The sequence below is a fragment of the Chrysemys picta genome, chromosome 8 (genome assembly GCF_011386835.1).
Source record: "Chrysemys picta bellii isolate R12L10 chromosome 8, ASM1138683v2, whole genome shotgun sequence".
Classification (NCBI taxonomy): domain Eukaryota; kingdom Metazoa; phylum Chordata; order Testudines; family Emydidae; genus Chrysemys; species Chrysemys picta.
This window is the reverse complement of record NC_088798.1, coordinates 78,587,925-78,608,228: the sequence shown is the minus strand read 5'-3', so window position 1 is coordinate 78,608,228 and position 20,304 is coordinate 78,587,925. Positions and strand designations below refer to the sequence as shown.

At 44.1% G+C, this 20,304-nt stretch overlaps 1 protein-coding gene across 2 annotated transcripts in view; it reads left to right on the top strand.

The window, feature by feature from the left end:
* The window catches only part of GABRP (gamma-aminobutyric acid type A receptor subunit pi), a 37,265-nt gene extending 17,490 nt beyond the window's left edge, over nucleotides 1-19,775 (top strand). For both annotated transcript variants that reach the window (XM_024100212.3, XM_065554851.1), the window contains 7 exons: nucleotides 3,511-3,578; nucleotides 6,537-6,754; nucleotides 7,571-7,653; nucleotides 11,205-11,342; nucleotides 15,790-15,942; nucleotides 17,357-17,550; nucleotides 18,376-19,775. In XM_024100212.3, the coding sequence (XP_023955980.2) occupies nucleotides 3,511-3,578; nucleotides 6,537-6,754; nucleotides 7,571-7,653; nucleotides 11,205-11,342; nucleotides 15,790-15,942; nucleotides 17,357-17,550; nucleotides 18,376-18,678 (1,157 nt within the window). In that variant the 3' untranslated portion in view covers nucleotides 18,679-19,775. The remainder of the gene's footprint in view (nucleotides 1-3,510; nucleotides 3,579-6,536; nucleotides 6,755-7,570; nucleotides 7,654-11,204; nucleotides 11,343-15,789; nucleotides 15,943-17,356; nucleotides 17,551-18,375) is intronic.
* The last annotated feature ends 529 nt before the right edge of the window (nucleotides 19,776-20,304 follow it).

Sequence of the window (20,304 nt, the reverse complement as noted above, 5' to 3'; positions counted from 1 at the left end):
TTCTCGGTGCACAGAGCATGGCTGGATGTTCTGTGAAGTGCAGATGACCAAGCCTCATGCAGTCTGATTACGACCCCTATGCCATGTAATGTAGCTGGTGTACTTTGGCTTTGTCTTACACCTTTTCACTTCTCTCTCTCTTTATCTTCCTCCTGTGGTGATAAATCTCTACAATCGTGGAGTTACATAGAGTAATGACCACTAAGTCTGGTATTGTGGAATAATACCAGCTCTTCATTGAAATTTGTCCCATAGGACAACAGATGGTTAAAAAATAGAAGAGAGAAGTTTAAATGCATGCAAGTCAATATCAGCACAAGTTTAATATGTTCATAACACGTTGGGTAAAAATTGTCAGGACTCTGGCTCCTAAATAACTATCACTTTTGAAAATGGGATCTAGCTCCTAAATCACTTTGGCGCTTTTGAAAATTGTCCTTTTTGCAACTTGAAATCTTATTAGGCAAATTCTAGATACATTTAAAAAATCTTGTTAAACCTAACTGCCTTTTAGAAAGTGGGTGGCTTCAATTCTAACTGGCAAGCTATATAGGATTGAGCAAGTCATATAGGTGAAAAAAGTACACGTGTTGACTACATAGATATATATGGCCTGTTCCTGAAATGTGGTGACCACCTGTAAATCCTGTTGGCTTCAGCGGAATTTGGGGTGCTCAGCACCAATCAGGATCAGGTCCCTGTGGCCCTAGGGCTTGATTCTGCCTTCCTTATGCACCCAAATCTCCCCCTGAAACCAATGGGAATGAAGTATTGGGCCCAGTGCATATGAATGTTTCTGATCTGTGGGTTATGAAGGAAATGTTCTAATATGTTACTGTGCCATATATTTGCTACTGTGCTGACGGGATTTGATCTTCCTCATGTTCACCCTTATTACAATAAAAAGAGGCAAAATATAAACTGACTTACACTAATGTCTTCTGACATTTCCTAGGATGGAGCTGCCCTCTTGTGGTGAATCCTAGCTTCAGTAATCAAAAAGAGGCAGCCACACTACCAAGCTATGTGGTTCTGTCAATGTAAAATGTAGTGTGTATAGACACAGTGAAAGGGGATACTTTGCCTCCATTTTGTCATGTGTTTTACTCACTGACAAGCTACCTCCTTTCTAGCTAACGGCTGTTCTTCAGGGTTTCGCTTTACGGGAGCTGAAGTGAACTCCACAAAGGGCTCACCCAGGCCCATAAGCACCAATGAGGCCTGCTTTGTCACCTGGTGTGGGTCCTGTGTGCTGAGGAGAATTTCACCCCATATGTACTGAAATCTGCTAACTAAATTTCTAGTAGGGCCCATTTCCTGACTTGGGAAACACCTGCCCAGGGGACAGGAAACCCCACAAGTTCTGACTTCGTTGTTCTACTAAGTGGACTGAGTTTTCTTCCACCTCTACAGAAATGGCAGGGGTTTGGCCTCCTAAGCCCACAAATCTTCCTGATCCCAATGCCCTACAATTCATGCTCCCCATAGAGCAGTGATGCCCACTGGCTGCTGTCCCACCCAAGCCACCCGTTGTGGGGGGGAGACAGGGTATTCACTGTGCACTACCTCTGAAGGGACAACATGTGAAGATAACGTTGTTTACAATGATTTCCTGTGGGTAAGGAAGCTGGGGGGCAGGGAGGGCAGGTGGGGAACAGTGGCACAGACAGCAGCAGTCTCCATCTGGCTCTGCACCTGGTCCATACCCTCCTAAAGTACATCTACTGAGAGGCTTTTATGAGATCAGGCAAATAAGGAACAATGGCAGAGAGCTGGCAATTCCTCTTCCATCCTCTCCAGATAGGCTCCGGCCAGCTGGGTTCTCTGTGCTCAGTGAAGCAACAGGGTCAAATGGGCCGTATCCCAGGAGACAGAGAGCAGATTTCCAAAGCTGGGTGTGCAAAGGAGAACATGTATCTTTTCTCCATAAAGCAAATCTCTCTTCCCATATACTTCCAGTGCACCTTACAGCATTCTGTCCTCTGTTCAACTCCAATTACAAGGCAGGACGGAGGTGGCCACATTAAAACAAACCTAATACGCTGTCTGCTGCCAAACAATGGTTCACTGGGGCACAATGGTCACTCACTGTAAAAGATTTCCTTAGATCCCGTTTGGCAGGTTCTCGGGGTGCCGGGCTCAGCACTCTGGGACGGGGGAGGTCAGACTGTGTACAGATAGTTGGGAGGGTCCCTAGATCAGGTCTCCGCTATGAGCGTGTGTGTACACTGCAGCTGGGAGGTGTAATCGCAGCACATGGAGATGTACCTGAGATAGCTTTGATTTGAGCCCAGTGATCACTTTCAGTGAGTGGTGCTGCTCACATGAGAGGCCATGGCAGTTGATTAGACTCACAAAGGGTGACTCCTGAATCACTTATAAATCCCTGAATAACCAGGATTGTAGGGAACAAAATCTCACCCTCCCAAACTCAGGGACAGGCTGCAGGACTGTAGAGGGAGAGTGAGGCTGGGGACTCTGCCGTGCTTTGCATCAGGAAAAGGCTGTGTGGTTCAGTGGACAGGACATAACTAGGGATCGGGGGGGGGGGGCTCAGTCCTATTCCTGCTTTTGGTTCTGACTCACTGGGCAAGTCGCTTAATTGCTCCAGGACTCAGTTTTCTCATCTGAGAAATGAGGATAAAAATTCTTACCCACCTCTAGAGCATTCTGAGATCGTGCCATGGAAAGTGTTATATAACAACTCAAGATTGTTATCATTACATATGCTGAGCCGTGTGTAGCCCTTGATTTCTGTGGCTGATTGCAATGGAAATATTGCCTCCCTGGATTGCCTGGGTGTATGGCCACTAGTGCTGCACGTGATCATTTCTGTCCGCTGATGCCACCAAAGAAATTGGCAGCACAAGTGAAAAGTTTTTGAGCATGAGATTTCACAACCCAAACAGTCTGCTCATGTTTAACTCTCTGAAATTTAGTCTAGTTCTTTGGTCGCTGGCAGCAATAGGGACACCCCTATATGTAGGCTTGGAAGGATTAGACTTTTATAGGTAAATGTTGATTGCATCATACGTGTGCAAACCGATGAAAAAGTATTTCCATCAGTAATAATCAAAATAGACAGTTAGGCAAAGTAAGACCAATGCTGCTTGAGAACTTATTAGAATTTGATTTTAAGGCTATGTATTTTGTATATTTTGATATTTGATGTTGACAGTTTGGTTTAATGGTTACAAAGCTTTAACTTTTTTAATCTGTCTACTGTCATTAAATAATTGTCTGACCTCCCTGTAGTTTCCCACAACTGTGAAAATGTAAATAGCTAGATAAAAATCTTTAAAAAGCTTTAAAATAAACATTGATATTATGCATCAAAATTATAAAAAAAAATCTAATTCTTGCAAGACTACCTATGTGTGCTGCTCGATTGAGTGCAGTGAACTGAATTCCATACTGAATGCTAAGTGTCCATTTCTTTTTAGTACACAACAACATAGTGTTACCTTCACCCTTTCTTCACTCTAATCTAAGCCTCTCTATCCCTCCCAGGGAAACCTGTTCAAATAGCATTGAGCCTGGACGTTGCAAGTATTTCAAGTATATCTGAGAGTGACATGGTAAGTGACTCAGTCTCGATTACATACTGAGGAGAAAGGGGCCAGTTTGGCTCTGCTGCTCTAGAGGGGATCCAAGTTTGAGACACCAGAGTTGGAGACCAAGGCCTTGGCTACACTTACCCGGTAGTTCGGCGGCGAGCGATCGAACTTCTGGGTTCGACTTATCGCGTCTAGTCTGGACGCGATAAGTCGAACCCGGAAGTGCTCGCCGTCGACTGCGGTACTCCAGCTCGGCGAGAGGAGTACCGCGGAGTCGACGGGGGAGCCTGCCTGCCGAGTGTGGACCAAGGTAAGTTCGAACTAAGGTACTTCGAACTTCAGCTACGTTATTCACGTAGCTGAAGTTCCGTACCTTAGTTCGAATTAGGGGGTTAGTGTAGACCTGGCCCAAGAGTGACTGATGGTTTGGGTGCCTCTGTTCTTAGGAGCCCAGTGTGGCAATTCCTAGCTAAGCCACAGACATCCTATGACCTTGGGACCAGATAGTCATTTGGGACCAAGTCCTCAAAGGTATTTAGGCATCTAACTCCCTTTCAATGGGAATTGGGTGCCTAAAAACCTTTGACAATCTTGGCCGTGGTCTCCCTGTGCTCAGCTGCTCTTCTGCAAAATGGGGATAATAGCACTTTCCTCACTCACAGGGCTGCTGTGAGGATCAAATCCATTCAGAATTCCCCATTCACAAGCACTCAGGTGCTACAACCGAGGGGATATAAGGACTGAGTTAGAGACAGAGACAGGGGGCTGACTGTCAAAAGGCAGGAGCTCAGCATGTCCTGAATGCCGGTCCCTTTTGAGGGGTCTGAAGCTGGGCACCAAAAATGGTGGCACACACAGTTATTATTCACAATGGAAGATCTTAGCCGTGGGCTGCAGCTGTTGTAGCATTTCATCCCCCCTTCTGTTTTCCTGCAGAATCTCCTCTTGCAGGCTTAGGCATGACACTGAGCGTTGCTCCAGAAGCCACCTCCAGTCCTCCTCTTTAGCCTTCAAATTGTGGAGGAATAAAGCGGATTAAAGCTGAGGAGAAAGCCTAATGTTCAGAGGGCTAGAAGGGCCATCACCCCAAGGGGAAATATAAAGGGAAACCTTCACCAAATAGAGGGTATTTTCATGAGTCTAGTCTCCCACCCCTTGTAAAACTATCCCTTTCTACAGCATATATTTCCTCCACATCCCACCTAAATTCCCCTTGTGTCAAGGAGAACATTATAGAGACATACTCTATGGCTAGATAAATAATTGAAATGACCCAGAGGCTTTCCCCTTCATCACCAGTATTAATAATTCACTATACTGAAACTCTTAACAGTGCATCATTTCAATCACTTAAGTCGTAGAGTAGAACTTACTCCCCCACCTCCCACATACACACAACAGTCTGAGAATCAAATCTGAAGAGCGAGGATAACATAATTTATTTAGCACCTTTCATACCGAAGGATTTTACAAACCATCTATTGAACATAAGGGAATTGATTCATCTGCCACTGAAATGCGGCCATGTCTGGGCAGGAACATGGTAGCTGTATAACGATGCAGAACAACACTACACAATCATGAAAGCTGCATTTAGTTCATCTGCAAACTAGAGAGCCAAGGATTGCCACAAGGTCTGGTTATGTATCCAGGAGGCTCAGTAAAGAACTGTCTTTGTATCCATTACAACTGAGCCCTGTTTTTCCCTTTATCATGGGGGCACTATAAAAATACTTCATCCACTTGTAACTGCTGGGGAGATTTTAGGCAGGCTGGATATTGCAACCAAGTTGAAATTTGACCAGGACACTAGAATTAACACTCCTACTCTTGCAAAACGTTCTGTGAGATCTTCAAGGACAACAGTTGGTCAAGATCTTGTTTTTTGACTCTCCTACCTAAAACTTCAGTCCCATAGCATCCCTAGTCCCTGGCTTGGGCTCAGTTTAGTACCGATCTGACAGAAGAGTAACACTACAAGCTTTGACTGCACTTCCTACTTTATTTGGCTTAAATAGCATGTTATTTTCTTACATTTCTTCAACATATCACCCCCAAAATACCTCTCCTCTAAGCACAACCCACCCGCCCCGTTTGAGTGATCTAAATATAGCTCCCAATAGTGAATGAAGGGAACAAATATTGTACAGGACCAGTGGCATGACTCATTCGTGGTCCTGCTTATCTCCATTACTCCAAACTGTGTTATTCTTCTCATCATCTACTATGCATAGTCTGTCCTTCCCTTACACAATTGCCTTCCATGGCTTAAACAAACGAACTTTCAATAGGGTGAATAGGTGAAATGCAGGTGAGTGTTTGCTCTTGGACTTTTAGCTCTGGTGAAAGGCCAATGCAGCTGTATTTGAATACCTGCTCTCCCTCTATGTGGCTATATATATATATACTGCATTCGTGTGTAGGTTACTTATATATTTTTCCCATACTGGAAGCTATTTCATATGTAATTGATGTAGGGGCTTGAGTAAGCCAGTCAACCTCTCTGCTTCTCTGTTTTCTCAGATGGAGATTATGATCCTTACCCACCTTAATACTTATTTATGTAAAGGGCTTTAAGGTTTAGGAGTGAAAAGCACAGTATAAGACTAAGTATTATGATTATGATTGTTTATTGGGTATGAATACATGAAAAACCTCAAGCAAACAGAGGAACTAAGTTCAGAATTCAAGTCTACCAGCTTTGTCCTGTGTGTTTTAAGCTGAGTTTTGGTGTGTTACATGCCCTACAGTTAATGCTATGGCTGTATCCTTTAGGAAAGACAGCCAGAGGTCTGGATATTGTAGCAAAGGAGGGTGAAACACACACACACACACACACACACACACACACACACACACACACAGTTTGTGAAGACTATGCCTCAGCCTCCTTAATATGTTTTGGACATAGGAGGTGGACACCAATGCTTCATAAACATTCTTGCTGCGTGTCTTCTCACACCTGTCTTTCTCCTTCAGGACTACACTGCTACAATATATCTGCGGCAGCGCTGGACGGACCCCCGCCTGGTTTTTCATGGCAACAAAAGTTTCACTTTGGATGCTCGTCTAGTGGAATTGCTATGGGTGCCAGACACATATATTGTGGAGTCTAAACGGTCTTTCCTGCATGACGTTACCGTGGGGAATCGTCTTATAAGATTATTCTCCAATGGCACTGTCTTGTATGCATTAAGGTAAGTCACGTACTGGTGGTGAAGAGCAAATTATTAAAACCACACCGGATCAGAATGTATGTGGCCATCATGGTTAACAAGAGCTTTGGAGTCAACAGGCCCCTGGTTTTGACATTCTTTTCTGGATCTCAGCGTAATTTAATTGCTCCTTCACTGCAGTTGCACATTCCTCCCAGTCAGTGCAGTAGTTATCTTGTATTATTTCTATTGCATTAGTCCCTAGGAACTCCAGTCAAGGATCACCATCCCCCTCCCCCCGCCCCATATCCTCCTTGTGGTAGGTGCTGTACAGAGCAGTAACACAGAAGACAGTCCCTGGCCAGGGACCTTGCAATTTCAGTGACAGACAAAAGATGGCAGATGGATAAAACAGAATGGGCTGGAAGAATGTGAGGGGCAGAGGTAACAAAATGAACAAACTTTAGCAGAAAACTGGAAGTCTTGGCTTGCTGCTTGCTTAACCAATACCAGCCAGTGGTGATCTGTAGGTATCACATGAATATTCAGTTAAAGCCACTTGTGTCATTTCCCCATTAATTTCCCATGCTCATAGGGCCAAACCGTGCTCTCTCTTACTCCAATGTTAATCCTGAGTCACTCTATCTCTGCTGACTTAGACTACACTGGTATAACTAAGCTCAGAATTTATACGTTAGGCTGCAACTTCTCTGGTGTTATTAGTGTATTGATTTCAAAAGTCAGAACTATCCAAAAGCCTGATCAGAATCTTTGGAGTCTGTAGTTTGCTATGAAAAATAAAGACATCCTGAAATATGTTTTTATTGCACAGCTTCTGAACTCTTTCTCCCCATGTAGAATCACTACTACTGTTGCATGTAACATGGACCTGTCAAAATATCCCATGGACACACAGATGTGTAAACTGCAGCTGGAAAGCTGTAAGTATAGCATTTTACAGATGCCTGAGAATATTTGCCTGGCCTATTTTGAATCTGTTTATTCGTATGTAGGTGTCCATTCAAATATTTGGTTTCAGCCAGAACAGCCTCTGAAAATGTGCCTTTATTTTTGCAAATACAGAAACTTTTCAAGAAGAAAACAGTTCAACTTAATTCTTCAAATATAAATTATTGTTATTCCAGGGTTTATAAGGTTCCTGTCCTCATGGTCCCCATGCACACTTTATAGAAGTCACAATGGTAATAAACACTACCTTCCCCCAAACAGTCAGCAGGTATTTCAGTCTTTCACATAGACATAAATGATACTGTCTTTCTCTAAAATCACCTCCTTTTGAGCACACTCTTTCATTAGGGCTAGCCTTTGGTACAATAGGTGGATAATAGGACCCAAATTTTCAAAAGAGTGCCCTCAGTTATCATCCATATTGCACCCCATTCACACATGCAGTTCATGTTTGTGTATGCAGAATCTCTGTCTTGAACACACGCATTGGACTGTAAACTTGCATAAGTCAGACATGCCCACTCGTGAAAATTAGAGACTAAGTGGAATTGCCTGGATTGTGGCTAAGACAGAATTTGGCTCTACAGCAATTTCATTGCTGGGCTGGTGGCTTCCCCTCTGAATAGGTCTGTCAGTTATTGATAAAACAAGCAAATGCAATGAGCTGGTAATAATCTCATTCTGGGTGCTAATGGACACATGTCCACATTATACAAAAAAAAAGTACCAAATCTGCAATTAACCAGCGCCTTTGATGGTATGGTTTGAACTGTTGCTTTCACTGATTCCCTAGGAATAAACAGTGCATGTTAGTTTCTAGGGTCCTCAGTCCAGCATCTTTCACCTGTGCTAAATCACTTACCATAAGTTATTTTCAAAGCAGAGGGAGTTTTTTACCAGGGGGAAGATCTGAATTCAGGAAATGTGTATTGCCTGTGAAATTGGTGAGCTGAAGCTAGAGCCGGTCCTAGCACAGGAAGGCACAATGAAAGCTTTCCCATCTGTGCCCTTTGTTACAGTAACATAAATGTTGGCGATCATGGGAACCCACTCCTGCAAGCCCTCTGTGCACAGAACCCCACAGTGGTCCTCTCTGGGACTCCTGGCTGCAGGGCACTTGCAGAAGCAGTGATAGTCAGTAAGCAAAATGCTCTTGGTTACTTAAACTCGAAGGCCTGGATTTTGCAATGCTGGCCATTTATTAACAACAGACTGCATAGATAACCCAATAGTAGTCGCCAGAGAGAGAGAACCATGGGACTTGCACCAATACACCGTGTCTTTCAGGAGAGGAGATCTCTTCTCCGGATGCTGAGCGGAGGTCAGCTGACTCCCCCACCATTACACCGGTCTGTAGGCAGGCTTCCTTCTCAGCAGTCTGCATGTCCAGACACTGCTGCCCCCTGGGGAAAGAGTCTGCTCAGATGCAGCGCACTCAAAATCTCAATGAAAAGAAAGAAATTCTTCACCTCCTGCTGGGACAAAAGGGAAGGGAACTCCCACCTAGCCTCTAATGGAAGCTCTGTTTTCAGGCGTTCTTAAGCTGGGGCACCCACACAGGGCTCCCAATTCCTTGCCTCAAACTGAGCACCCAGAGAACTCATCTCCTCCTTCCTCCCTGTCTGTTTCTTAAATTCAGCTGTGCAGGAAGGTCGCTTCCCGGTGCTCCAGGTGAAGTGAGACACTCTCCCCGTCACACAGAAGTTCATCAATAAAGATGGAGCTTTTCTTAGTTCCATCCTTGAGAATCCCCAGAGTAAAGCAGCAGCCAATCTCCCGTTTCAAGCCACAAAAAATAAATGCCTGAAATCTCATTATTTAAAAACCAGGTTTGACTTGCCAGCTTCTAGAATGGAGCTCCTATGGAAGCGCATATTATTTTCACATTAAAATCCTATTAGTTCACCATGATTAACTTTATTACAAAGAATAGCACCTGAAATAATAATGATTGGCCTCTTCTTTTAAAGTGTAGCTGGCTTCAGACTTTTTTTTTTTAAGTAATTGGGTCTTACGTCATGCTCAGTTGCTGTCTAATTCCAGTGAAATTACATGCATATTGCCAGCTGGAGATTTCATTAGGATAAATGCCTAGAATTAATGCTATTTAAATATATGCTAGATGAATTAACAACCTGTCATTTATTATAAAGTTTCCCTAAGTAACCGCAATTGCTATTATTACAAAACTGTCCAGAAACTTTGAAAAGTCACATGATTAGGGTTTGGACGCAGGGATTCAGAACCTGTGCATTGAATTTATGAATACGTCAGAGGCATGCTCCAGTAATTTGTGTCTAATAGAAAACACAATTAGATAAACAATACTGTAGGAAGCGTTGTAGTTTTCCTCCAAGGTGTGAATTGGTGACTATTGGCCTACCAGTGTCACTAGTCATTTTTCAGACAGACATTTAATTAAAAGAATCAAACTAATAAGATTAATGGGCTTATTCACTAAATTAATATGACTTTTTTGAGCTGGATGGCTATTCGGTGAGTGAGTAGGAACGTCGGGTTATCAAAAAGATCACTCACTTTAATTTGCGGTCATGTTATGCTGTCACTTAAACTTCCAGAGCCAGATCCTCAGCTGGTGTAGCTTGGGGTAGCTTTGCAGAAGCCAAGGAAGTATGTTGACTTACACAGCTGAAGCTCCGGTCTGGGCCCGTTGTTTTCAGTGGGGAGTTCTATTTCAAAATCAGTGCCGGCCCTGATAAATGAGCCTCACAATATTTGAATAGTCCAGTTCAGGGTTGATAAGCTCCCAGATGTTTAGATGCTTGTCCAAAGCATCTTTGAAGTGTGCATAAATGGGTGGGTCATTTGGTTAAGAAAGCCACACACACTCATAAGATTTCTGACTCTTCTGCTTCCAGTCATGAGAATTTATAACAGTTTACAGGCTTGATTCTAGAACAGGGCGAAGGGTTGGGGATGAGGCTTGTACTTCTTTCATAAACCCATATGACTGATGTAATTATGCACGGGGATTGTTATTGACCAAGATCACCATTTGCAATCAAATTAGAGCTGAGTGGGATTTCCACCTTTAAAAAAATGTTAGAATATTTAAAAAATAAAATAAAATGCTGTAAGCAGATTATATGAAATAGGAGCTGACTCTCCACTGCCTTGCATGTTGTTATTTGCCGCTGGGCAATGTGGGTGCAAAACACTACCAGATCAGAATTCGCCATTCATTTACAACACTGGCAGAGACTTACACCCACATGAGCAGGGGTAACTGACTGCACCAGGCACTGAAGAATAAAGCCCATACAGCCTAATTTCAATTTCAGTTTGATCCATCAGAATAAAAATATGGCTAATATAAGAACAACCACTTTCACCAACATTGTAAAGTAATTATACCTATAAAATAAAACCTGTAGCCACCTAGTAATCTCGTTGCTTGTGGCTCCATAGCTGAGTATTTCTGATTCTATCCAGTAGAGGGCAGTATGCCATGCATGGACTAGTTGGTTCATTACAGTAATGTGGTTCTTTATGTTGTCTATAGGGGGATATGATGGAAACGACATAGTGTTCACTTGGTTTAGGGGAAACGATTCAGTTCATGGCCTGGAAAAACTGCGTCTCTCTCAGTACACTGTGGAACGTTATTACACTCTGGTCACGAGATCCCAGCAGGAAACAGGTAAAGCAGGGAGGTGGGACTGGTGGAAGAGCATGTGTATCTCGCAAGCATGTATAATTTTTCTCTTTCCATTCTATGTAGTGATGTCTTTCAAGCCAAGAGGACATGAGTAGTGAGATCATTAGCAGTTCCTAGTCCCACTGGAAATAAGGCAGTAAAATTGCTTCTATAGGAATAGGTGATATGTTCCTTAGGTGTTAATAATAATAATACCTAACTCTTGTATTACACTTTTCAATAGTAGATTTCAAGGTACTTTACAAAGGGAGGTAAGTATCATTATTCCCATTCAAGTCATGGAAAATATGGATTTCACACGTGCCTGAAATCCACTTGACATTTTTATTACATCAGAAAAACCTAGATTGTGCTTTCTGCATCTACAAACTATAAATATTGCATTAAGCATTCCAGGAAACACTTAAAGTAACTGGAATCAAAACTAACTTGTTGAATATTTGTTTCCAAAGGTCACTTCTGTCTTGATGTAATGGGAATGTATTTCTCATTACCAGCTGGTTTAAACTTCCTTCCCTAGTGTCAGAGATAATATGAGGAGCGAAGCAATCTTCCTCAGGGTGATCAGATTTTCAAAATGAACCAGGACCCGGGGTGGGGGCCTATCAGCGAAGGATCAAAGGTTTTAAACATCCAGGACATCCTAGCCTTGTCAAGATACGGGCTGTCCTTAAGCATAGGCAGCATACAGGGCTGCGTAGGACACCAGAAAATGTAGGGCACCCCTGGGTCTTAGTGTCCACCCTTCCACGTCTTCCTATCCCTTCCTATCCCTGTTCTGACCCTTCCTGCAGGCTCCCACCACAGTTGCCTGCTGCAGCCTAAGGACTCTTCCTCTGGAGGGGATCTAGTAACTTAAATGTGAAAAAGCGTTCCAGCCTGCCAGATCTATTAGCACAAACTGTTAAAGAGCCATTTAACAGGCATTTGTCACTCCCCAGTATATACTGTCAGTTTCTGAATTTACTGACAAAAAAAGTTGTGCATTACTATAATATTTACTCAGAACATGTTAGTTTTCAGGACCTTAGTTTAAAATTTGCTTTAAAAATATTTCATTAGTGTGTTGCTGAAGATTATAAAATCACATCTCTAAAACATCCTTGCAAAGATTTTTAGATGCACAATCTGAGTATTCATCTTTAGCTTTAAAATAGGGATCGGCAACCTTTGTCACACAGCCCGTCAGGGAAATCCGCTGGCGGGCCGGGCCGGTTTGTTTACCTGCAGCATCTGCAGGTTCGGCCGATCACAGCTCCCACTGGCCACGGTTCGCCATTCCAGGCTAATGGGGGCTGCGGGAAGTGGCGGCCAGCACATCCCTCGGCCCGTGCCGCTTTCCACAGCCCCCATTGGCCTGGAACAGCAAACCGCGGCCAGTGGGAGCTGTGATCGGCCGAACCTGCGGACGCTGCAGGTAAACAAACCGGCCCGGCCCGCCAGCAGATTTCCCTGATGGGCCATGTGCCAAAGGTTGCCGATCCCTGCCTTATATGCTTGGACCTTCAGACATATAGTTTTTTAAATAAATCCTTCAAAAGACCACCCTTATCTAAAATGCACATTTTAATTTTAATTACTATAGTACAAAAAACTTGCTTCCAAAGTCTTCCTGTCCATCCCTTTCTCCCTTCACTCCCCTGTTGAAGAGAGCCCTTAATGGGACAACACCCCTTCCTTCCAGATAGCTGGACAAATGAGTTTCCTTTTCTTTACTTCTGACTATTTGATGAACTAGTTTTAAGAGAAACCTCCAGCAAAATCAGTACCTTAGTAAGATATAAAATCCTTTGTTATGCCTAAAATCTTTGGAAACATATTTTTTAAAGTTGGTGAAATTTCATAAACATGTCTATTGTTATGGACATCACACAAAGTAAATGAATGTTCCCTTTTTCTAAAAGCAATGAACATTGTTATAAACACACTAAACCTCTGTGACTGATTAATTTAAAAGAATGTCTTTGTTTCAGTGAATTAAATGTAGTGATCTGGAATGATTACTTTATGAAGGCTTAAGAGTACATTTAAAATATAAAATCATCTTAGAAATACTGATTAAGAAAATGTAAAACAGAAGAGCTGCATCATGTTTTCCATAATATTTAATGTTGTATTCATCAAGACAGCTGACTTGCCCTTACTACAAAGTTTTTACAAATAAATCTCTGACAAACTTCAGGGTATATCAAAAAACCTGTGACTGACATTTTTTATTCCCAAGTTTAGTGCTTTTAATTAGGTATCTTCTGCATGTCCAGTCTTCACCATCTGGCATGCAGTGGAAAACATGCTTCATTTTCTTTAGAAAGAAATTGCAGACAAGTGTTTTTTTCCAATGGCATTTGCTTCAGGGATTTGGCCGGAAGGGGATGAGCGGGGAAGGAAGAAAGGAGGGAGACAGTGGGAAGAGGGCGGGGGCTGGGCAGAGTGGGGTGGGGCCTGGGACAGAGCAGGAGTGGAGTATGGGTGGGGCCACAGGCAGAAGAGGTGGGCTGGGGAGCTAGCCTCCTCAAGCGGCAGCTTCACCCACTGCCCATGACAACAGGTAAGAGCGGGTCGGCTCCTGCACTCCCAGCGTGTGGTGCAGTGTCCTTAGGCAGAGGCCATATTCAGAGAGTCGAATGCGCCAGCGCAGTGCATTCTGCATGAGGAAGAGGGTACAGGGCTCTCTGCAGGGAACTGTGACTCTCCGCCACCGTGAGGTGTGCCGGGTGGCTCGGTATCCTTTGCTGCCTCGTCCCTCCCCCCCCAGGCTGTGAGCCCGGGCTGCCATCGGGCATAGGGGCACCAATTTAATAATAATAATGCAGAGGGTCCCATAAATCCTAAGGACAGCCCTGACAAGAGGTGTTTATTTAAGAAAACAGCTACAGGCAAACAGATGAGCTTCCACACAACTTCGTTCCAGTTTTGGAATCCCTTGTTTACTAGAGATCACGTCCTGTCTGGGACTCTATACAGCACACAGAGACCATTAGTGGCTATATCATATGTTGTATTTAACCAAATCATTACAGACATGCTACAGCAGTTCTATGGTACAAAGCAGAGAGCTGAAGTGAGAACACAATGTTGCATCCAATTGTAATGGCACAAAGCATTCCCTCTTTCCCGTTGGCCTTCCATGGTTGAGAACTTCAATTCTGTGGTGATATTCCCACTTCCTACTAGCCTACAAAGCAGAAACCTGAGATCACGTTTCAATGGGCTATTATTAAGCTACAAGGCCAACCAGCTACCACCCTTGCTGTTTGCTGTAGAAAACTTAAAAGGAGCACATTGATGTAGGAAGCATTGTAACAGGTTAACCGGACTTAAAGTCATTATGGGACAGATCCTCAGCTGATGTAAATCAAGTTTCAGAGTAACAGCCGTGTTAGTCTGTATCCGCAAAAAGAAGAACAGGAGTACTTGTGGCACCTTAGATTTGTTAGTCTCTAAGGTGCCACAAGTACTCCTGTTCTTCTTGATGTAAATCAGTGTCACTTCTTTGAAGTCCATGTTGCTATATCAATTTACACTGGCTGAGGAGCTGGCCTATAGAGAGGACTAAAGCAAAGCTTATGTTCACTCTTGGAGACATTGTCTAGTCAGATTTGGCCTGAAATACAGATTGTGTGAGAAAGAAGCTTTTACAAAGCACAAGGTTAATAGAAATGTTTCCTTCCATTGTGTTTTTTCCATGCCAATGGAAAAGGTTCTAAAGCACCAAATAACCATCACCACACAGCATTTGCAACTCAAACACTACAGCCCTGTGCTAGCTTCATGACAGACTGATGGTGAAATTGACTTGAGGCTGAAGTGAAGTGGGTTAGGCTGATTTCCTTGCCTAAGTGGATAGAGATGCAAGCAGTCACTAAGCAGCATGAATAGCAATAAATAAATTAGATTTTAAAATTTCTGTAATGTTAACAGAGTGGGGTGCTATTTCTGGGCCTGATCCATAGCCCACTGGGTTCAATGGAAAGACTCCCATTTACTTCAGCGGGTACTGGATCAGAATTTTAACCTGACAAAGTCCTTTTAAAATGCTTCCTTGGGAAAAATACTCTGTGCTGCCTATTAGAGATTAAATGAAGTCATCAACCTGTTTCCAGGCTTTGTTAGGGTAATAGTGTGGAATATTGCCTGTAAATAATAAGATGGGGAGTCCTTAGTGAGCTGCCTATTTATTTTAAATATCTCTTGCTTACTGTTAATTAACTTACATTGTACATTAGTTTGTTTAGGAAATATGAAATGAATAAAAAGACAAGATGGGTCAGTCTCTCTACTGATGTAACTTGATGTCACTCCAATGACTTCAATGGAGCTGTGCTGGTTCACATCAGCGGAGGAGCTGGCCTATGATATGCTTGAATCCTAATCAAACTCTCTCTGGAAACCTTGCTTTTGTGGCATGTGTCCTTGCTTTGCCTAACAGGCAACTACCCGAGACTGATACTGCACTTTGAGCTGCGAAGAAATATCCTGTACTTCATTTTGGAGACCTATGTTCCTTCCACGCTGCTCGTTGTCTTGTCCTGGGTTTCTTTTTGGATCACCCTGGATTCGGTTCCTGCAAGAACCTGCATTGGTGAGTGTAGCGGGATGGTCACCCGCTCCTGCACTGAAGGGTTTAAAACAGACCTGGGAGAGGGCTGTTGCAGGAGAAGGCAGCTACGAGGCTGATTGGGGAAGCACCCACAGCTGGGCCACGCCCCAATCAGGCCTCAGCTGGCCTGGAAGCCAGGAGCTCAGCAGACTCCCTCTAGCTTCTGAGAGGGAGGGACCTGGCTGCAGGGACCTGAGCAGAGTACGTGAGGGGAGCAGGGCTGGGGAACGGCAGATGAGCTGGGGAGCTCCAGCCTGGAAAGCCCCAGCCTGTGGCCTAGCATAAGGCCAATGGATACTGGGGGTTGCAGAGGACAGCCCAGGGGTAGGCAAAGGCAGCAGGTCCAAACCCAACCTTGCTGGCGATGAGTAGGCTGACACTGCAGTCTGCCCCAGGGCATGGGGACTAGATGATGACTGGCGGTAGCCTTATACTGAGGTGAGGTGGGGATAGTGGGTGGGGGTTCTCTGGGGAGGGGAGACCCTGAGAGAAAGAGGTTACTGCCAAGGGGCAGCACCCCAGATGATGGGTCACTGAGTCCGGGAGGGACATGGGGGCCAAGCAGCAATGGACACCAGCCTGCAGAAGGTGCTCCAGAGGCTGGATGAGCTAATTCCCAGAGATGACCAGCCGGAGGCGCTGCAGGGGTGAGTCCCACATTGCCACAGTGAGCTGCTGCCGGGGGAAAGGTAGTTAAGGCATGTGCAAGTGAGTGGGCAGAGTGCAGTGTGCAGTACAGTCAAATGCCAGCTTTTCTCAGATGAGCATGGAAATGAAGAATGACAAATACAAAAGGCCTGGTTGTACTTCATCTTTGGCATGTGAAAAAGAGCCAGATTAGGAGCATGGAGGGTGGAGGAGTACATTCTAGTTGCAACACTGCCCCCAACAGAGCCCTTCATGGCCAGGGCTCCAATGCGATCCAGGACCTGAGGCGCGCCTGCTGTCCATTTCAGGCTCCCCTCCATCTGCCAGGGTATCTCTATCTGGGTTAATATTGCAGGCAGTGACATCACTTAGGTTCTGCACACCCCCCCCAGAGAGGGACTTTTTGCATTAGCTGAGGGTAAGAAAACAGCCTAGGGGCGGGAAGAAGAGCAGAGGGGCTGGCCTTTTATACTGATGCACTTCAGTATCCATGGGGCAGGAACTTCTCTTCCCACTGGATTCCCTGGGTGGAGAAGCTGAATTCTTTGCTTCCTCCATCTGTACAAAGTGGTATGAAGTGCTTACCATTGTAAGTCAATGGAGGATTTGGATTTGGTAGTGTTATACCCACTAGGTCTTGGTGTAAAGGACTATTAAATGGGTAAGAGAACCAGGCTTTTTGTTTCCTGAAGTGCGGGTGAAATGATTCCCCATTGGACCTGAAAATATGTCCTTCTCCGCCTTACAGGAGTAACAACTGTGCTGTCGATGACCACTCTGATGATTGGCTCCCGGACCTCACTATCTAAAACCAACTGCTTCATAAAGGCCATTGACGTTTATCTTGGCATCTGCTTCAGTTTCATTTTTGGTGCCCTGCTGGAATATGCAATTGCTCACTACAGCTCATCACAAAAACATGCAGCTAAAGAGCTTCAAAAGGTACATACGGAGGTGCCTTAATGAGCAAGGTGATATTGAATCAGACGTAGTTGGTCCTTGTTAATGGCATATCCAATGAAAAGTGAACTAGAGAAATAGTCTTCCTGTTGGTACATGAGTGTCTCTCTCTTGTTCCTGTACCCATTAAGCAATGGTATATACAACTCCCACAGTCTCACGCAACACTGGCCCATAGCCATGATGCTAGTGTTTGGCATCACTTGAGTGCTGCTAGCTCCAGAATCCTAACAGATCTGACTGTGTTCACTCATTGTCTAGATGAATGTTAATAGCCGGAATAACCTTTCTTGCTGGCAAAATGTGGTGAGTAACTGTGCCAAGCCAAAGCATTACAGCAGTGGGGAAGACCACCCTGACCATGGGGAGAACTGCATGTTGCAACATGAAGCCTGCAGGGGCTTTTCTTTCCTATTGACATGCAGCCTTACGCTGTGCACCCAGCTGATTTTATAAGTTATGAGGATTGGGCTGATTCGGTGCTTGGAATAGAGACCTCCAAGGAATACCTCCATTCTTCAGGAAATGCTGTTGTGATCCATAAGATGGCACTTACATGCAAAATTTAAACATTCAATAACAACCCTAGCATTACGGGTCATCAACAGTGATAGACCCTTCAGGTCTAAAGCATAGGGCTCTACCACTTAAGTTAAAGGAGTAAATCCCTTAGTTGAGAGCTGTGTGTAGTCTCTTAACTTCTGTATAGAGCAGCCAATAGAGGAGGATATGACACACTTAGCCAGTGCATTACATGTGTATCCAAATCACATCACCTAACATTAATTGCGCTCTATCATTTCCTAGGGGCCTACCAAAGAAACTGAAGATGTCAACATCACGAACATCCTCAATAGCTCCATCACAAGTTATAAGCAGAAAATAAGTTTATCCAGCACTGAGATTTCCAGCGATACCGTCGACTATCGTGACCTGACCATGAAAACCCATGACAAAATTAGGTTTGTGTTGAGAAACAAAATGCACAGGATCATCAGCTATTTCACAATTCAGAATCCCAGCAATGTTGACCATTACTCTAAGTTACTTTTTCCTTTGTTTTTCATGCTGGTCAATGTATTTTACTGGGCTTACTATCTGTATTTTTAGAAAATGACACCTCTTCATTCTCACACTTCAGAGGAGCTTGAAACCAGGTGGGACCAACCTTTATTCCTTGATACCCCTTACTGGACAGAAAACTCACTGAGCTAATCCTACCATATTACAATTGTCCTGGAAAGAAAGGTAGATCTTCCACAGTTCATAGAAGGAGCTACAATTCTCAGAACATTGGGGACCAGGAATATAGCCAGTGAACCCTTATTATTGCTCTGTAACCAGCATTTTTATCCTGCTCCTTGTCTTGAGTTTCTTTTAATATGTGTGGATCAGAGTGTAGTTGTGATTCAGCCACTTTTCTCTCCATAGAATGCTATTAATCTACGATGGCAACTGTGACGCTTTGTACCTTGGGGGAACATCCTGAACCCCCATGTTCATCCTTATAATATGATTGTGTGGTATCCAATGCAAAGTTTGTCATGTTAGAAGGCTTGTGATGCGCTGAGCATTGTTGTTATAGTAATGTTATAGGTTGTAATTTCATGTATATAGTTATGAGGCTGAAAATGTGTCCTCATGGCTTAAAACAAGCCCAGGCAAAAACTCTCCAGGAGCAGAGGCCCAAGCAAAATTCTCCATGAGCAGAGGGGCAGTTCACACTTCATCAGGGCATGTATGGGACAAACCCAGCCCAGCCTCACAGGAACAAAGGACACTGGCCTAGGCAACAACAAAGGATCTGTTGGACTCTCAAGTGAGTCACCCCCCTTCCTTGGTCAGTTTGGGACTATGATGAGGTAATGTTCACCTGACTCTGAGGGGGGGGGAGAGGAAAGCCAAGGGGGAAGAAAGAACATGATAAAAGGGAGAGATGTTCGCCACACTCTCTCTCTTCCACCTCCATCTACAGACACCGCAGCCAAGCACCTGAAGTGCTGATCAAAGGGGAGAGCCTGGCTGAAGGGCAACCAGCCATCCTGTGGTAAGAAGCATCTAAGTTTGTAAGGGCACTGAAAGTGTTAAGATCAGCTTAGAATGCGTTTTGCTTTTATTTCATTTGACCAAATCTGACTTGTTGTGCTTAGATTTTAAGTGATTATAAATCAATCTTTTGTAGTTAATAAATCTGTTTGTTTATTCTACCAGAAGCAGTGTATTTGGTTTGAAACATGTCAGAGACTCCCCTTGGGATAACAAGCCTGGTACATATCAATTTCTTTGTTAAACTGATGAACTCATATAAGCTTGCAGCGTCCAACGGGCATAACTGGACACTACAAGATGGAGGTTCCTAGGGTTGTGTCTGGGACAGGAGATATTGGCTAGTGTCATTCGCTTGCACAATCCAAGCAGCAGCTGGCCAAAAGTGTTCACTCGCATAGCTGGGAGCAGCTTACATGCTAGAGGCTGTGTGTGAACAGCCCGGGAGTGGGGGTTCTCACAGCAGAGCAGGGTAAGGCTGGCTCCCAGAGTCAAGGATTGGACTGACCTAGCAGCTCACCGGTCCAGATAATATTGGGGAATGTCGCTGCAACTTTTGTTACCTCTTGACAATTCCTCTAACATTGCACTCCAAATATTGTTTGTGTCAGCTTCTGGGCAAGTGTTTTTCTGATGTCTGTTTTATCATATGGAAAAATGCAGAGTTGCGCACACACACACACACACACA